The 15079-nt window shown below is 40.5% G+C and overlaps 1 protein-coding gene across 5 annotated transcripts in view; it reads left to right on the forward strand.

The window, feature by feature from the left end:
• Window positions 1–15079, forward strand: part of ADAMTSL1 (ADAMTS like 1) — a 489535-nt gene that overhangs the window by 465579 nt on the left and 8877 nt on the right. For all 5 annotated transcript variants that reach the window (XM_087886305.1, XM_034410498.3, XM_087886306.1 and 2 more), the window contains 4 exons: window positions 2601–2735; window positions 5209–5409; window positions 7121–7301; window positions 10057–10264. In XM_087886305.1, coding sequence (XP_087742431.1) covers window positions 2601–2735; window positions 5209–5409; window positions 7121–7301; window positions 10057–10264 — 725 coding nt within the window. The remainder of the gene's footprint in view (window positions 1–2600; window positions 2736–5208; window positions 5410–7120; window positions 7302–10056; window positions 10265–15079) is intronic.

Consider the following 15079-nt stretch of genomic DNA (forward strand, 5'->3'; position numbering starts at 1 on the left):
TTTTTTTTAAATGAAAACTGCATTTTCCAGAGAGGGGAACTGATAAATAATTGGAGCACTAAGGCATCAGGAATTTATCTCTTTCAGACTAATATTTTTATCATGAGAAAGAAAACCAATTTGGTTTAGGCATCAGGCTAGTAGGAAGACTGTGAGTTCCAGTCCTGCCTTAGGCACAAAGCCAGTTGGATGGACTTGGACCAGTCAGTCTCTCTCATCCTTAGGAAGGAGGGAATGGCAAACCATTTCTGGAAATCCTTGTGAAGGAAAGGGACGGGGAGGTTGGCAGGGACATGTCCCGGCAGCCTCTGAAAATTGAACATGATTGAATGGAAGAAGAAAAAAAATCACGAGAAGAATCAAGCTTCTACAAAAAGTAATGATGCTAGGACCAACTTTCCAACTCATAATTAATGGGACTTTTTCACAAATGTCCGATCCCATAGCAAATACTTTCCTCAGAATTGGGCTTTGGAGAAATGATAGGGTTCCACATGCTTGAAATCTACTATTTATTGACACCCTCTCCCTCCATTGGAAAACTGACCCAATTTTCCTTTTAAATAATGTATATCATAATTGTATGCCTAGTGCTACCAAATCTAGTCTACCACAGTCTGTGTAAGACTACTAGATAGTAGAGGTAGTCCTCAACTTACAACAGTTCATTTAGTGACCGTTCCAAGTTACAACGGCACTGAAAAAAAGGGACTTAGGACCTTTTTTCACACCTGCAACCTTTGTAGCATCCCCATGATCATGTGATCAAAATTTAGATGCTTGGCAACTGACTCATACTTATGATGTTGCTGAGTCCCAAGGTCCCGTGTTCACCTTTTGCGACCATCTGACAAGCAAAGTCAATGGGGAAGCCAGATTCATTTAACAACCATGTTACTAGCTTATCGACTGTGGTGATTCATTTAACAGATGTAGCAAGAAAGATGGTAAAATGGGGCAAAACTCACTTAACAACAGAAACTTGGGGGGTCAATTGTCATAAGTCGAGGACTACCTGTAGTATAGTAACTGTTTTCAGTGCCTCTTGACCGTCTTCTAATTGGTCACCCAGTTTTTTCCAACCCAGATGTGGTAGCCCTTGGTGTCATTTGTCTCCTGAGGGAAGGATTAAATTTTTTGTCACTGACTCCAATTTCTCCGCTTTGGACTTCGTCTAAGGAAACAGCCTAGTAAAGCTAATCTTTGGAATATTGTTATAATTATTTCACATGGCTGAGAATGCTATCTGATATTTAAACAGTAGAGCTATGAAAGACAAGCATTCCAAAATATGTGCCTGCTAATAGATTTAATTCAATCGAATCAGTTTTATTTTTGAGTCCATTTAAGGCTTCACGATAAACCAAGATTTAAAACATTTAGGGGTGTGTCAGGGAGAGGGGCTCAAGGACCATTAATCTTTCTCACCTTCAGACCAGCCATTTCTCTCCGATTTGCTCTTACCTGGCAACTACGAGAATGAAAATTAACTTGTCATATGTAATGCTGCCAAAAAAAAAAAATCTCTGTTGTTTTTTTTAAAAAAAACACCAGAGCCGCTGATTGCTGTGAATTACAAGAGGGCATCCATAACATATGTCCTTGCAATATAATTCTTTTACTCTTGTCCCCCACTTAACATGAAATACGTTGGAAGGCCAGACCTTTAAACCTGGCTGAAAATCTCATACACATCCCCAACTCCCACTGACATCCCTGAGACCTCATAGTGACACCCCTGCAGTGGGTTCAGGCAGGGTTTGGGGGAGGATCAATCAACTCTGGGAATTTTTCTTCAGCTTTTCCAAGTGGCTGAAGGTGGAAGAGATCCCTTCTCCATAACAAGCTTCCCTCCATGAAAAACACTCTCCTCCCGTTTTCTGTTGTTGGAGAAGCCGGACCTATAACAAATTGCAAAGTGACACCTACCAATTTCACACCTTGATGACAAATGCATAAACTCAGTCTGCCAGAGGTTGTTTTTTATACATATATATATATATACAACCCCCAAAAAAGGGAGGGATTCGGGTCATCAGAGGGTGAAGTTTACTTTGTCTTATGTTTCTAAATAGGAAATAGTTTGAGCTTAGCTGGGTGATTTAGAAAGGCATTGTCAGGTCCAGAGCCTGAGTGGTAATGTATTCCTGGGGCTGATTTATGAGACTCAGTGATGGATTTCCTTGCCTAATAACATGCTTGTGCCACTTTTACTCCATACTGCTTGAGAAGAGAAAGACAGCAGGCTAGACTAAGCGAAAGCTACTGTAGATTTGTTGAGGAGGTGTGCCCCTTCTGGAAACCCTGTGCTGCATTCCCAAATCATACGTCAATAGCCTTGGCAGATCTTATTTTTCAGGGTATGACTTTGGCCGTTTTTTTGTTTTTTTTTTAATGTTGACACAAGTTTTCTTAGCTTGTAGGAATTCCTTTTCCATCTCTCTGGCATGCAGTTTTTTAAAAATTGGCTTCTTTTAAAATCCATTCATTTCACCAAGATTAAGTCTTTCTGAAGGGATTACTAAATAATATTAGGAATTAATCTCATCCACAGAGAGAAAGTGCCTTACTGTATCTTTGTCTCTGTGATACATTCCCAGATCCACCGCAGCTCCCTCTTCAATTTGAAGACATGGCAGCCACTCTGTCTCTCGTGGGGCCAGGCATTCCTTCGGTGATAACATCTCCTTCAGGAACAAGAAAAATATTGAGCCAAGGAAGCTCCGTGCTCATAGGTAAGTTCCACCCTTTTAAAAATCTACCTGTCCTAAATCTATTCCCCACACCCCCAGGAGGTTGGAAATAAATGGTTCGGCCGACTGCAGGGAGTCCTTGTGATCAGTCCCAACACAATTCATTTACATCAGCTTCGTTTTCAAATACGTAAAGCGCCTGGTGAGTTGTTGTTTTCTTTTTCGCTGAAGATTAAGTAGAAATCTACTCCCAAATGTACTATAATGCTCTGAGATGATTGCAAGGAATTTTGCCCAGAGCACGTTGGCTTCTCTTTCTTTAGGTGAAAAATAATCTGTTTGGGATTCATGCTTACAAGCTTCTGGAGAGTTATTAAAAAAAATAGCCGCTATAGATGAATTACCTATCAAATAAAGATGCTTACAAGTAATAATGGCTACTTCTCTTGTGCCAAAAATATGAATATGAAAAATATGAGCCTTTTACTTAGCTAAAGTTGGTTCTGGTATCAGAACTTGGGCAAGAGATAGAATCAGATGGCAGAGAAGGTGTTTTTTAAAAAAATACTAAAATCTGATTTGCTGGCCTATGTCTTTATTCAGACGTATGGAACCAGAATAGAGCAGGGTTTTTTTTATTCAGAGATATCAAAGCAACAGAAGATACAGACCAGAGGTCACCAACCTTTCGGGGACCTCAGGGACCACTAAATTCATAATTTTAAATCCCACGGCCTACAAATATGAATTTTTTAAAAAGATAAATAGTATTTAGTGCAATATAAAAAATGCAAATAATTTTTCTCACAGACAATTAGTGGTCTGTGGCCCACTGGTTGGTGACCACTGATACTGACTCAAGGGAAAAAGAAGCCCTGGGGTACCTCCTTAACCGGCCTCACACTTTTTAAATGGTTAGCTGCTATTGAGTCAAATTTGGAGAAAGGTTCTTTGTGACGGAAACCATAATAGCAATTGAATCCTTATCATTAGAGGATAAACACCCACTATTAATTGATGAAATAGTCTGTTGTTGAATTGAGCTCTAAGTTTAATAAGCCTCTTCTTACAAGGCGTTAATTGCTTAACGCCTTGTAAGCCGCCCTGAGTCTCTGGAGAAGGGCGGCATATAAATCCAAAAAAAACAAAAACAAAACCCTTCTGTATTTTAATAATAGAGAGAGCCCAGTTTGGTGTAGTAGCTAAAGGCATCAGGGTTGGAAATGGAGATGTTGTGAGTTCTTGTCCTGCCTTGGGCACAAAGCCAACTGGATAACTTTGAACTAGTTACTTCGTCATAGGAAGAACGGAGCGGCAAACCACTTTCAAAAATGTTGCCAAGGAAACTGCATGGATTTGTCCATGTCCAAAACTCAAGACTAACTTGAAGGCAAAAATAATAACACTTTAGTGATGCCCAGACAGTGACCCAGACTTTCAATACAATTTGCTTTAAATATATAGCTCTGATTCATAGGTGGTATATAATAAGAACAGTAGTGTTAGCCAGGAAAAATGTGCTTTTTATGACTAGAGAAATACAGTCAGCCATAAAAAGGAAATCCTGCTGTTCCATATTTATTGTTTTCTCCCTTAGTGACTTCCATATCAAGTTTGCTTATTTCTCAAATCAGACCAGGTTTTTTTTTTAATCCAAGCATAAGCTTTGAATCATAGAGAGCCGGTGTTTTTCTTTTTATCATATCTCATTCCCATGAACTATGGAATGAGAGTGTGACACAACTTTCTCCATTGATTCAGAAATTGGACAACAAGAATATGTCTTCTTATTATGCGAGCCATAGCATTATTTAATTATAACAGTTGAGTAATGATAGGAACACATTCCTTTTGCACTTTGTTGGGTAAATACATAAAAAATTATCCCAGGACTTGTTTGTTAATTTCCTCTTTCACTTCTGGACTAAATAGTCAGCCCTGCCCAGAAGAAAGAAAAGGAGAAGGTGAATGGAAGTACCAGTTTGCCTCCTGATATATTGCCCATCTCTTTGGAGAAGCCATATGACTATGTGGCCTCAGCTATAAAAAGTATAATTAAGAAGTTGTGAAATTCAGTGGGAGTTTGCTTCAAATAAATGTTCGTCATGACAAGTGCCCTGTGATGTTGACTCCAGTGCAGTCTTTTCTTCATCATAATTTTGTGAGCTATTTTGTGGATATTGTTGACAATAAATAAATTGTTGATTTTACAAGCAATCATTTCATTCCTTCTCAGATCTCTCTCCATATTTGCTTAGGTGGAATTCAGTGTTCTTTGTGCAGATATCCTGAAAGAATTTTCACCATCAGTTTCAGACTAAACTGCTTTTCTTTCCATAAAAGGACATAATCTCATAATCTCGGAGCTGAAAGAGGCTGGAAATAGATAAATATGCTGATTCATTGCTTCATCGTCAACCTTGATTCCCCAGATGTTTGTGTTATAACAAGGAATACATGGTTATCCAGAGTGTTAAGTTTTGACCTTTATTTCTGCCTTTTCAAAATCTTCTAGGCTGCCCAGTAGATGGTCATCCAACTCCTAACATCACTTGGTTTTACGATGGTCATCCCTTCCATCTGCCCCATCGGGTGTTGGCTTCTGGTCAGATTCTCCAGATCCTGAATGTCAGCAATTATTATCAGGGAGAAATCAGCTGCAGGGCTCAAAATGAGGCAGGCTTACTTATTCAAAAAACATCTCTGGTCATCCAAGGTAAAATATATTTCTAGAGCAGCCTTACCCAACCGGTAATTTTTCCATGTGTTAACTTCAGTTTCTCGTAGTTTCTTCGAACTATGACAACTGATACCGAATGGATCTTTTGAACTAGCAAATGGAATACACAGGTTGGGTATATTCTGGTTTTCTGAATTTTTATACATCCTTGCCATTGAATGTTATCAGAGCTTCCTATAAGCTATACAGAGGGAATCTAAGAGAATGCTGGTGCTTGTTTCATGCTCTGGGCCTGCTGTGGAAATGCAAATCTCATACAAAAGTGAACAGTTTCTGGACAGTAGTACTGTAGATGCTCTATTTTAGAATATTACATATTGTTTCACTATTAACTCCTGGTGATTTTTTTTTTCTGGACTCTTTCAGCATTGAAACAAACCCAATTGAGAAAACCTACGTAGGTTATGTCAGATTGCTTACTCTGAGAAGAAGAAAAAATATAGCCATTTAACAGTAGTAGAATGTAGTAGAGTAGCAGGGGCATTATAATAAGGTTGTCATTCTAGGTTGCTGAGAATGGGGAGACTGAGGTTCTAACCCACCTTCTACCACAGAAGCTTCCCGGGTGTCTGAACATTCACCTCTTTCTCAGTCCAACCTGTCTTGCAAAGTTATTGGGTGGTATTCTTTATCGACCTTTGGGAGTGTTCTTTATGTCAAGTTTCGAGGTCGTCTCAAATAAATTGCATTTCAAACAAAGTCTTTGAAGAAAAACTCCTATTTATTAAGCACGACATTCTAACCCGACTCTAATCGAAGCCAACACTGACATCCAGCCCCAAAACCCTCACTTTCCGTTCTCCACTCCCCTGCACTCATTGGCCATCTTCCAAGTCATTCTACCCCTAATCTACTCCAGCTCAAAGGAATTTCCCCCCTCCCATCCCATCTCCTCGGGGATATTATCTCCAGGGAAAATAAGTAGGTGAAAAGTCAAACGTCCCTTTGCAGACACCTTTGCTTCTCCTTCTTATGTCAGCACTAGAGTAAATGCAGGTTGAAGTGCTGACACTTTAATTTTCTTAATGATCCAGTGTACTGTATCTGACCAACAAAATTTTCTTTATTTATTTAATTTATATGCCACCCATCTCGACTAGAGGTGAATCTAGGCGGCTTACAATCCCAATAACAATAAGCTAAATGTTAAAACGATTAATATTAAAATTGACAAGCTGGGAAGGAAGGGAGCAAGATGCACATGGGGAGGAGACCGGCTCTTATCTTAGTCCATTAATCACCTCCAGAATGACACATCCCCATTGGGGCTCCAGGCCAAATGACAGATCCCCTTCCAGGTCCTTTTGGAAGACTAAATGTTATTTATTTATTTCTCTTTCTAAAGCCGGTTTGAACTCCTGGCACTTCCCTTTCCATGTAGGGCTCTAATCTGTGTTGGAGAATTCTAAGGATTATTTTACTTATATCTGAAATTATATTGTGTGATAATTTGCACAATCTTTTAAATCTCCTTTCTTTGCTATTGATACGTGGATTTACCTCTTTCAGCCTATTAGCCACTTGTTGCTCTCCATATTTGCTAGCGCAGTTTGGCTAAAGCTTTATTATGCACACAGATGCATATCCAGCACTGTGTATGGCTTCTTGAGCTCCTGCACATTCTTAGCATTCTTTCTATAGACTACGCTAGAGTTTTTAACGTAGTTGAACTGTTGCAAAATTTCAGATTACTGGTGGTCAGTGGAGAAGATGTCACCTTGTTCAGCCTCTTGTGGCAATAAGGGTCTACAATACCATCAGCTGAAATGTTTACTGGATGGAACCCAGGTCAACGTGTCGCATTGTGTGGAAAAACCCAAGCCAAATCTGCAACCTGTGGCGTGCAATAGGAGAGACTGCCCTTCAAGGTTTGGCCTTCCATTTGACATGTACAATGTGTGTCATGTACAATGTGTGACATGTACAATGGTTTCCACCTTTCAAGCGCTCCATGGCTTAGGACCAGGATATCTACAAGACCACCTTCTGCTATCAACAACCTCCCACCGGCCAATACGCTCCCACAGAGAGGGACTCCTCAGGGTGCCGTCGGCCAAACAATGCCGACTGGCAACACCCAGGGGGAGAGCCTTCTCTGTGGCGGCACCAGCCCTCTGGAATGAATTGCCCCTAGAGCTCCATCTTAGCCCTGACCTGCGTACTTTTCGCCGCGCACTTAAGACCCTCCTATTCCAGCAAGCCGGACTGGCCTAATACGATTTTTATTATGGGTGTATGTATGTTTTAACTTGCGGGCCAATTTTATATATTGATTTTAATTGGTTTTAAATTTTATAAATCTATGTATTTTAATATGGCTGTACACCGTCCTGAGTCCTTCGGGAGAAGGGCGGTATAGAAATCGAATAAACTCTTAAAACTCTTAAACTCAAAAACTTTGCAATGAAGCAATGATTACTAACCTTTATGGCAGTGGTTCTCAACTTTCCTAATGCTGCGACCTTTTAATACAGTTCCTCATGTTGTGATGACCCCCAACAATAAAATTATTCCTAAAACCATTGAAAATATGTGTTTTCCGATGGTCTTAGGCGACCCCTGTGAAAGGGTCATTCGACCCCCAAAGGGGTCCTGACCCACAGGTTGAGAACCGCTGCTTTATGGAATCGTTACTTGCTTAGGCATTGTAACAAAAGTTGCTTTATCAGTTTAAACCGCCTGGCAGCCAGGGATTAAGAGTCCCTTTGCAAGATATCTCTGTCATCTTTTATGAAGGAATGTCTATCGACAAGTTAAACTTGGCAGGGGTGAAGTACTATACATCTTGACGGACAAGTACGTAAAGTTGAGTCCATCAGAAAGAAATGTTTGAGCCCAATCTTCCATGATGTATACCATGACTAGGATATAATTCTCATAATAAGGGTGGGGAAAGCTTTGTCCTTCTTGCATTTCCTTTATAAATGATGGAAATACGATGCTATCATGGCACAATCTGGACTAATGTTTTTCTTAAATGGTAAAGCTCCGTGATGGGGAACCTATGGCACATGTGCCCGAGGTGGCACGCAGAGCCATCTTTCTGGGCACACAAGCTGTCGCCCAAATCACCTGCAGCTGCACATGCGCGTGCTCCCCAGCTGGTGTTTGGGCCTCTGGTGTGCATGTGTGTAATTCAGGGGACCCAGCTGGTCTTTGGAGCTCTCCTGCGCATGCACATGTGTTTGCACATGCGTGTGAGAGTACTTGTGTGCAGTGCACGCATGCATAGATGGCATTTGTGCATGTGAAAACTGTGCACATGCGCAGATGATGCTATTGCACATGGAGCGCACGGGGGAGTTGCGCGAAAGCTGCACGCATGCTCAGACGGTGTGATTGCACTGCAGTGTATGGGGGCACTAAAGCCATGCGCATGCACAGATGGTGGGGCTGTGTGTGCAGTGCATAGGGAGGAGCTGTATGTTAGCATGGAGAGCACATGCGTGCGCGAAGTATGCAAGGCGCGTACCGATTCGGCACTCAGTGAGTAAAAGGTTCGCCACCACTGGTATAGTACATTCGCCAGTATCCAATCACTACCATTATATTCCAACCACATTTTATTGTATGTCTTAACCAAATGAGAATCGGAATGCCTGAAAAATTATTTTCAGATAAAGTAAAGAGGAAAGTAGTCGTTCCTTGACAATTTTTTTAACTGCTGTGTTTTCCCATTACACACACACACATATAGGTGGTCCTCAACTTAAAACCATTTTTCACACGACTGTTGCAGCATCCTCATTGGTCACCTGATCAGAATTTGGTCACTTGGCAACTGGCCATGACGGTTACAGTGTTCCAGGGTCATGTGATGATCTTTTGCGGCCTTCAGACAAGCAAAGTCAATGGAGAAGCCAGATTCACTTAAGTTACTAATTTAACAACTACAGCAATTCACTTAACAACTGTGGCAAGAAAGGTCATAAAATGGGGCAAAACTCACTTAACAACTGTCTTGCTTAACAAAGGAAATTTTAGTCTCAGTTATGGTCATAAGTTGAGGACTATCTGCACTGCAGTACAGTATTACTTGTATATGCACAAGTAATATTCTGTTAAAGAGAACCAGTTTGGTATACTGGTAGTAATTAAAGTACAAGGCTAGAAACCAGGAGACTGTGAGTTCTAGTTCTGTCTTATGCTCAAAGACAGCTCGGTAACCTTGAGTCAATCACTCTCTCTCAACCCTACGAAGCTAGTAATGGCCAGGCACTTCTAAAATCTTGTTAAGAAAACTGCAGGGATTTGCCCAGCAAGCCACCAAGAGTCCAGGCTGACTTGAAGGCATATATAAAACACATGTGCAGAAATACACACACACAAATATGCCTGCATGCACACACTATTTATCATTCAGTTATCCCAAATGTACCTATCATTTCTCATTTGTGTGAGCGGTGTGAGTTTGCATCCATTTCTGCCATTTGTTACCCTCTTTGTTATTCATTGCAGGGAAATATTATTTTTTTCCAATTTTAGATGCCAACAGTAAGAAATCAAATAGATAAAGGAGTGTTGTTGTCTCAGAAGATACAAAACTGGAAGTTTTGTAATACACCTACAGTTCTTTCCAAGTAATTTCGCTGAAAATTCTTCTCCCTTACGTCTCCCCATTAGATGGATGGTGACCTCATGGTCTCAGTGTACCCAGAGCTGTGGTGGGGGTATCCAGTCCCGGAGGGTGACTTGTCAAAAACTGACTGCTGCTGGCATTTCCGTACCTGTGTCCAGCGATATTTGTGCTCAACTGGCCAAGCGTCCAGTAGATACTCAGAGTTGCAACAGACAGCTATGTGTGGAGTGGACAACTTCAGCCTGGGGACAGGTAAGTTAAATTTGGCCCACACTAATCATTGTGAAAGGGATGCGGTGGTTCAGTGGCTAAGACGCTGAGCTTGTCAATCGAAAGGTCGGCAGTTCAGCGGTTCAAATCCCTAGTGCCGCATAACAGGGTGAGCTCCCGTTACTTGTCCCAGCTTCTGCCAACCTAGCAGTTCGAAAACACGTAAAAAATGCAAGTAGAAAAATAGGGACTACCTTTGGTGGGAAGGAAACAGCGTTCCGTGCGCCTTTGGCGTTTAGTCATGCCGGCCACATGACCACGGAGAGGTCTTCGGACAGCGCTGGCTCTTCGGCTTTGAAACAGAAATGAGCACCGCCCCCTAGAGTTGGGAACGACTAGCATATATGCGTGAGTGGAACCTTTACCTTTACCTTAATCATTGTGATTCTGAGAAGGCAAAGATATTGATGTAATTAAAGGTCTAGTTGCATTGAATAGGAAAGAAATATTATTGGTCCCAAAGGTGCTTCTTTAGCTTCTTGGATGAGAAGTGAAACGTCTTCAAAGAAAAACCAGAAAGTCTGGTTGCCTCTTGAAAAACCATCTTTGAGACAACCATGACCTGGATGACTGAGAATCTCCACAGACAAATATTATTGGTCTTACAGGGAACATGAACAAGGATTGAACTCTAAAGCAAGCATGAAGGAAGAATGAATAGGTCAAAAGGAAGAACAAGGCTGAGGTAGTTATGAGTGGGTGAAAATGAGAGCGAAAGAATACAGGTTGGATCATAGACGAGTTGAAGAAATAGTTGCAAAGTATGCACTGGCTTCAAGCAGAACTAAATGTGTCATTTTTCAATTAGCAGAATCTCTGCCCTAAAACCTACATACCCATCAGTGGTGAAATCCATTTTTTTTTTACTACTGGTTCTGTGGGCATGGCTTGGTGGGCATGGCTTGGGCGTGGCAGGGGAAGGATGTTGCAAAATCTCCATTCCCACCCCACTCTGTGGCCAGCCAGAGATGGCATTTGCCGGTTCTCTGAACTACTCAAAATTTCCGCTGCTGGTTCTCCAGAACCTATCAGAACCTGCTGGATTTCACCCCTGATACCTATACATATAAACAAAAGATCTTCTGGAACAGGCATGCCACCTTTATTATTAAAGATATTTCCTGGGGATTCTTTTTTTTCTCATTTGGGAATTTTAGGTAAGGGTTTGTTTTTTTTTAAATAAAGGTCCCTCTGGAAGATGACTCTTAGTTTATATCGTGCCGTGATGTGATATCCAAGCTCATTATCAAAAGCTGCATGAATTCATCGACTTCAGTTGACCTTTTGGCTTTCTAATGTAATATTTCTCCAGCCAGGAAAAAGAGGGGAGTATTTTTAAGCACTGTGGAAACATATACAACTCTATTTTGAGTCAGGTCCATAAATTGATTATTGCAATTACAATTAAGAACAGATTATGGTCTATATATAAATGGAATTTTGTTATTGTATCACAGAGTTCATCCCAAAGGATATCAGATTCCTATTGGCCAAGCTCAATTATTAACCTTTTCCAAAATGCAGAGGAAAGAAACGTATTCTTTTGACCCTTTGAAAATAAGCCTTTCCATTATTCCTGTCTCCTACAATCTAGTTTTGATATGTCTCTTGTAATGACCGCAGAGAGGGGATTTCATGCAATTATTTATCAAAGAAAAAGAACCTTTGCTCGTGTTTATAGTTGAACTTTTGACATCACGGTTTTGAAATCTAATAGATTTTTTTACTTGCACTCTGAAGTGAGAGAGTCAAATCTTTTTTTGTAATATGTTGGGAATATCACTGGTTACATTAACATTAATAAGTCTAACCATGGTTTTCCTTCATGAAAACCAAAGAGGATAACAGCATAACTGGGTTTCTTTTCATTCTGTCCATCCAATTTGTTGGCCTTCTTCTTTCTTCTTCATGTTTCAAAAAATGTGTAGGCTATACCTTAAAGATACCAAGGGCGTTCTGTGCTTGGGGCTCAAGCGCAATCACAGGAATTGTGCCCAGTAGACACTCTCAACTGGCATGCAGTGCAAGACTTTCAGATGGACTGGGCTTGAAATCAATATTAGGAGTTAAGATTTCTGGTCTTCTGTGTTTGGGACTGCTGTACCTTTTGACTCTCTTGAGCTCTGAGTAGCTGTGGCTGGTTGAAGACGCCTCTGTGTAGAATGAGCTCAAAATACTTTGTGCCCAGAGGCAAAATGGCAAGAGGTTAATATCCATCCGTGGACTCTATGAGCAGAAGACAACCAAACTGGTGGTGAATCTTACTGGATTATTGCAATGGGCTTTATACGGCCTGCTCTTGAAGATCCCTTGGAAGCCTAGCCTCTTTCACAAATAATCATCATGTTTAGGCATGCCAACATTAAAATGTGGCTTTTCTCTCAGACCTTGGTAAAGGGACTGAGGTGCTAGAAGGTGATAATTCTCAGTTTTCTTCTACTATTTGTTTTATGACATGTTATTAAAATAGAGTAGAGTGAGTAGAATGGAATGGAATGGAATGGAATGGAATTATTTATTTATTTATTTATTTATTTATTTATTTATTTATTTATTTATTTATTTATTTATTTATTAGCTTGATTTATATACCGCCCTTCTCCGGAGACTCAGGGCGGTTTACAATGCTTTTAAGCAATAGCCTTCATACTTTTGTATATACCTGCTTAGTAGGGCTTTTGGCCCCCCCTAAGCGGTGTTCTATTTTATACAAAGTCAGCTTATTGCCCCCACAAACCGGGTCCTCATTTTACCTACCTCGGAAGGATGAAAGGCTGAGTCAACCTTGAACCTGGTGAGAATTGAACTCGCAGTAATTGCAGGCAGCTGGCAGCTAAATACTACTTTAACAGTAGTTTAGTCCACTGCACCACCAGGCTCCTTTATTGGCCAAGTGTGATTGGACACACAAGGAATTTGTCTCCGGTGCATAATCTCTCCATGTACATACAAGCAACAAGTGATAAATCATGATCATAGTCATCATAAAAATATATTCATCATATATCATAAGATACAACACTTAGTGTTAATGATAGGATACTAAATAAGCAGTCAACATAAATCATACTAGGATACTAAATAAAACAATGTACATCGTAAGATATAAGCAACAAAATTATAGTCATAAGATGAGATAGGTAATAGGAAGGATGAGAAGAATAATAGTAATATAGCCTTATTAGATAGTTTGACTGTTGTGGGAATTAGTTGTTTAGCAGAGTGATGGGGGGGGGGATTGTCCTGTTGTTCTGGCGTGCAATGCCATATAGCATCATCTTGAGGGTAGAAGTTGAAACAGTTTATGTCCAGGATGTGAAGAGTCTGTAGATATTTTCGCAGCCCTCTTTCTGGCTCGTGCGGTATACAGGTCCTCAATGGAAGGCAGGCTGGTTGCAATTGTTTTTTTTTCTGCAGTTCTAATTATCCTCTGAAGTCTGTGTCTGTCTTGTTGGGTTGCAGAGCCAAACCAGACAGTTATACAGGTGCAGATGACAGATTCAATAATTCCTTTGTAGAACTGTATCAGCAGTTCTTTGGGCAGTCTGAAGTTTTCTGAGTAGGTTTTTGAGAGTAGTAACTCAATCAGTTTTCATTAGAGAAAATGACATGATGAGCTATGTTTGTGTTTTGATACCAATGTTGTGATATCAATGTTACAATCCTATGATCCCTGGATAAGCCAGGATCAGAGGTGGGTTTCAGCAGGTTCTGACCAGTTCTGGAGAACCGGTAGTGGAAATTTTGAATAGTTCGGAGAACTAATAAATACCACCTCTGACTGGCCCCGCCCCCATCTATTCTCTGTCTCCTGAGTCCCAGCTGATCGGGAGGAAATGGGGATTTTGCAGTAACTTTCCCCTGGAGTGGGGTGGGAGTGGAAATTTTACAGTATCCTTCCCCTGCCACGCCCACCAAACCATGCCCACCAAGCCATGCCACACCCACCAAGACATGCCACGCCCACCAAGCCACACCCACAGAACTGGTAGTAAAAAAATTTGAAATCCACCACTGGCCAGGATCATTAGATTTTTATTTTTTTTCCAGTTCTTTCAGTCTCACAGGTCATCACCCTATGAGACTGTAAACAGTGGACCATTGATTCCATCCTGATATCAGGGTCTCCAAATGTATTTAAACATTTTTTAAAAAATCAGATTTTTTTAAAAAAAGATAATGCTCCTTCTAACCTATCCTCCCAGCAGAATAAGGCTTGAAATGAGCCATATCTTTACCTGAAAATCTCACCACTCTATGCTACAGCCCAAATGCTGGTCACATTGTTTTGGCAAGTACCCAAATACCATCATATTATCTGGCATGCCCGGTAATTAATCTTTTTAGAGACCTGGAGAGAATCCCAGGAATCAAATCCAACAACAACTTAAAGACAGGATGGATGGATGGAGTTCTTGGAGAAGAACAAGATAATTGCAAATGAATTAAACTCAAATCATATTCTCTCCCAGTGATTTTGGTTTTGGTTTGGTGAGGTTTTGAGGCAGATCTGTATTCAAAACGAAACTTAAATGTATCCTTTCCTGTTGAAGGTGGTATTCCTTAGATATCTCTGGATATATTTTTACTAAGCAAAGTTTATTGATCCATTCCTTGTAACTCTCCAGAAACATTCCTTAGGGACTTTTGGTGGGACTTTTAAAGATTAAGGAAAGCTCTAAGCACTCATAAAATGTTACAGTGTAAAGAGGGGAAGAGGGATAAAATCTAAATCACAAACGAAGGTTTATTTCCACTATCATGTAAAAATAAAGTTTGTGTACATTTATTAACCAC

Source organism: Pantherophis guttatus, chromosome 2 (genome assembly GCF_059756535.1).
Source record: "Pantherophis guttatus breed Tessera chromosome 2, ASM5975653v1, whole genome shotgun sequence".
NCBI classification, from domain to species: Eukaryota; Metazoa; Chordata; class Lepidosauria; order Squamata; family Colubridae; genus Pantherophis; species Pantherophis guttatus.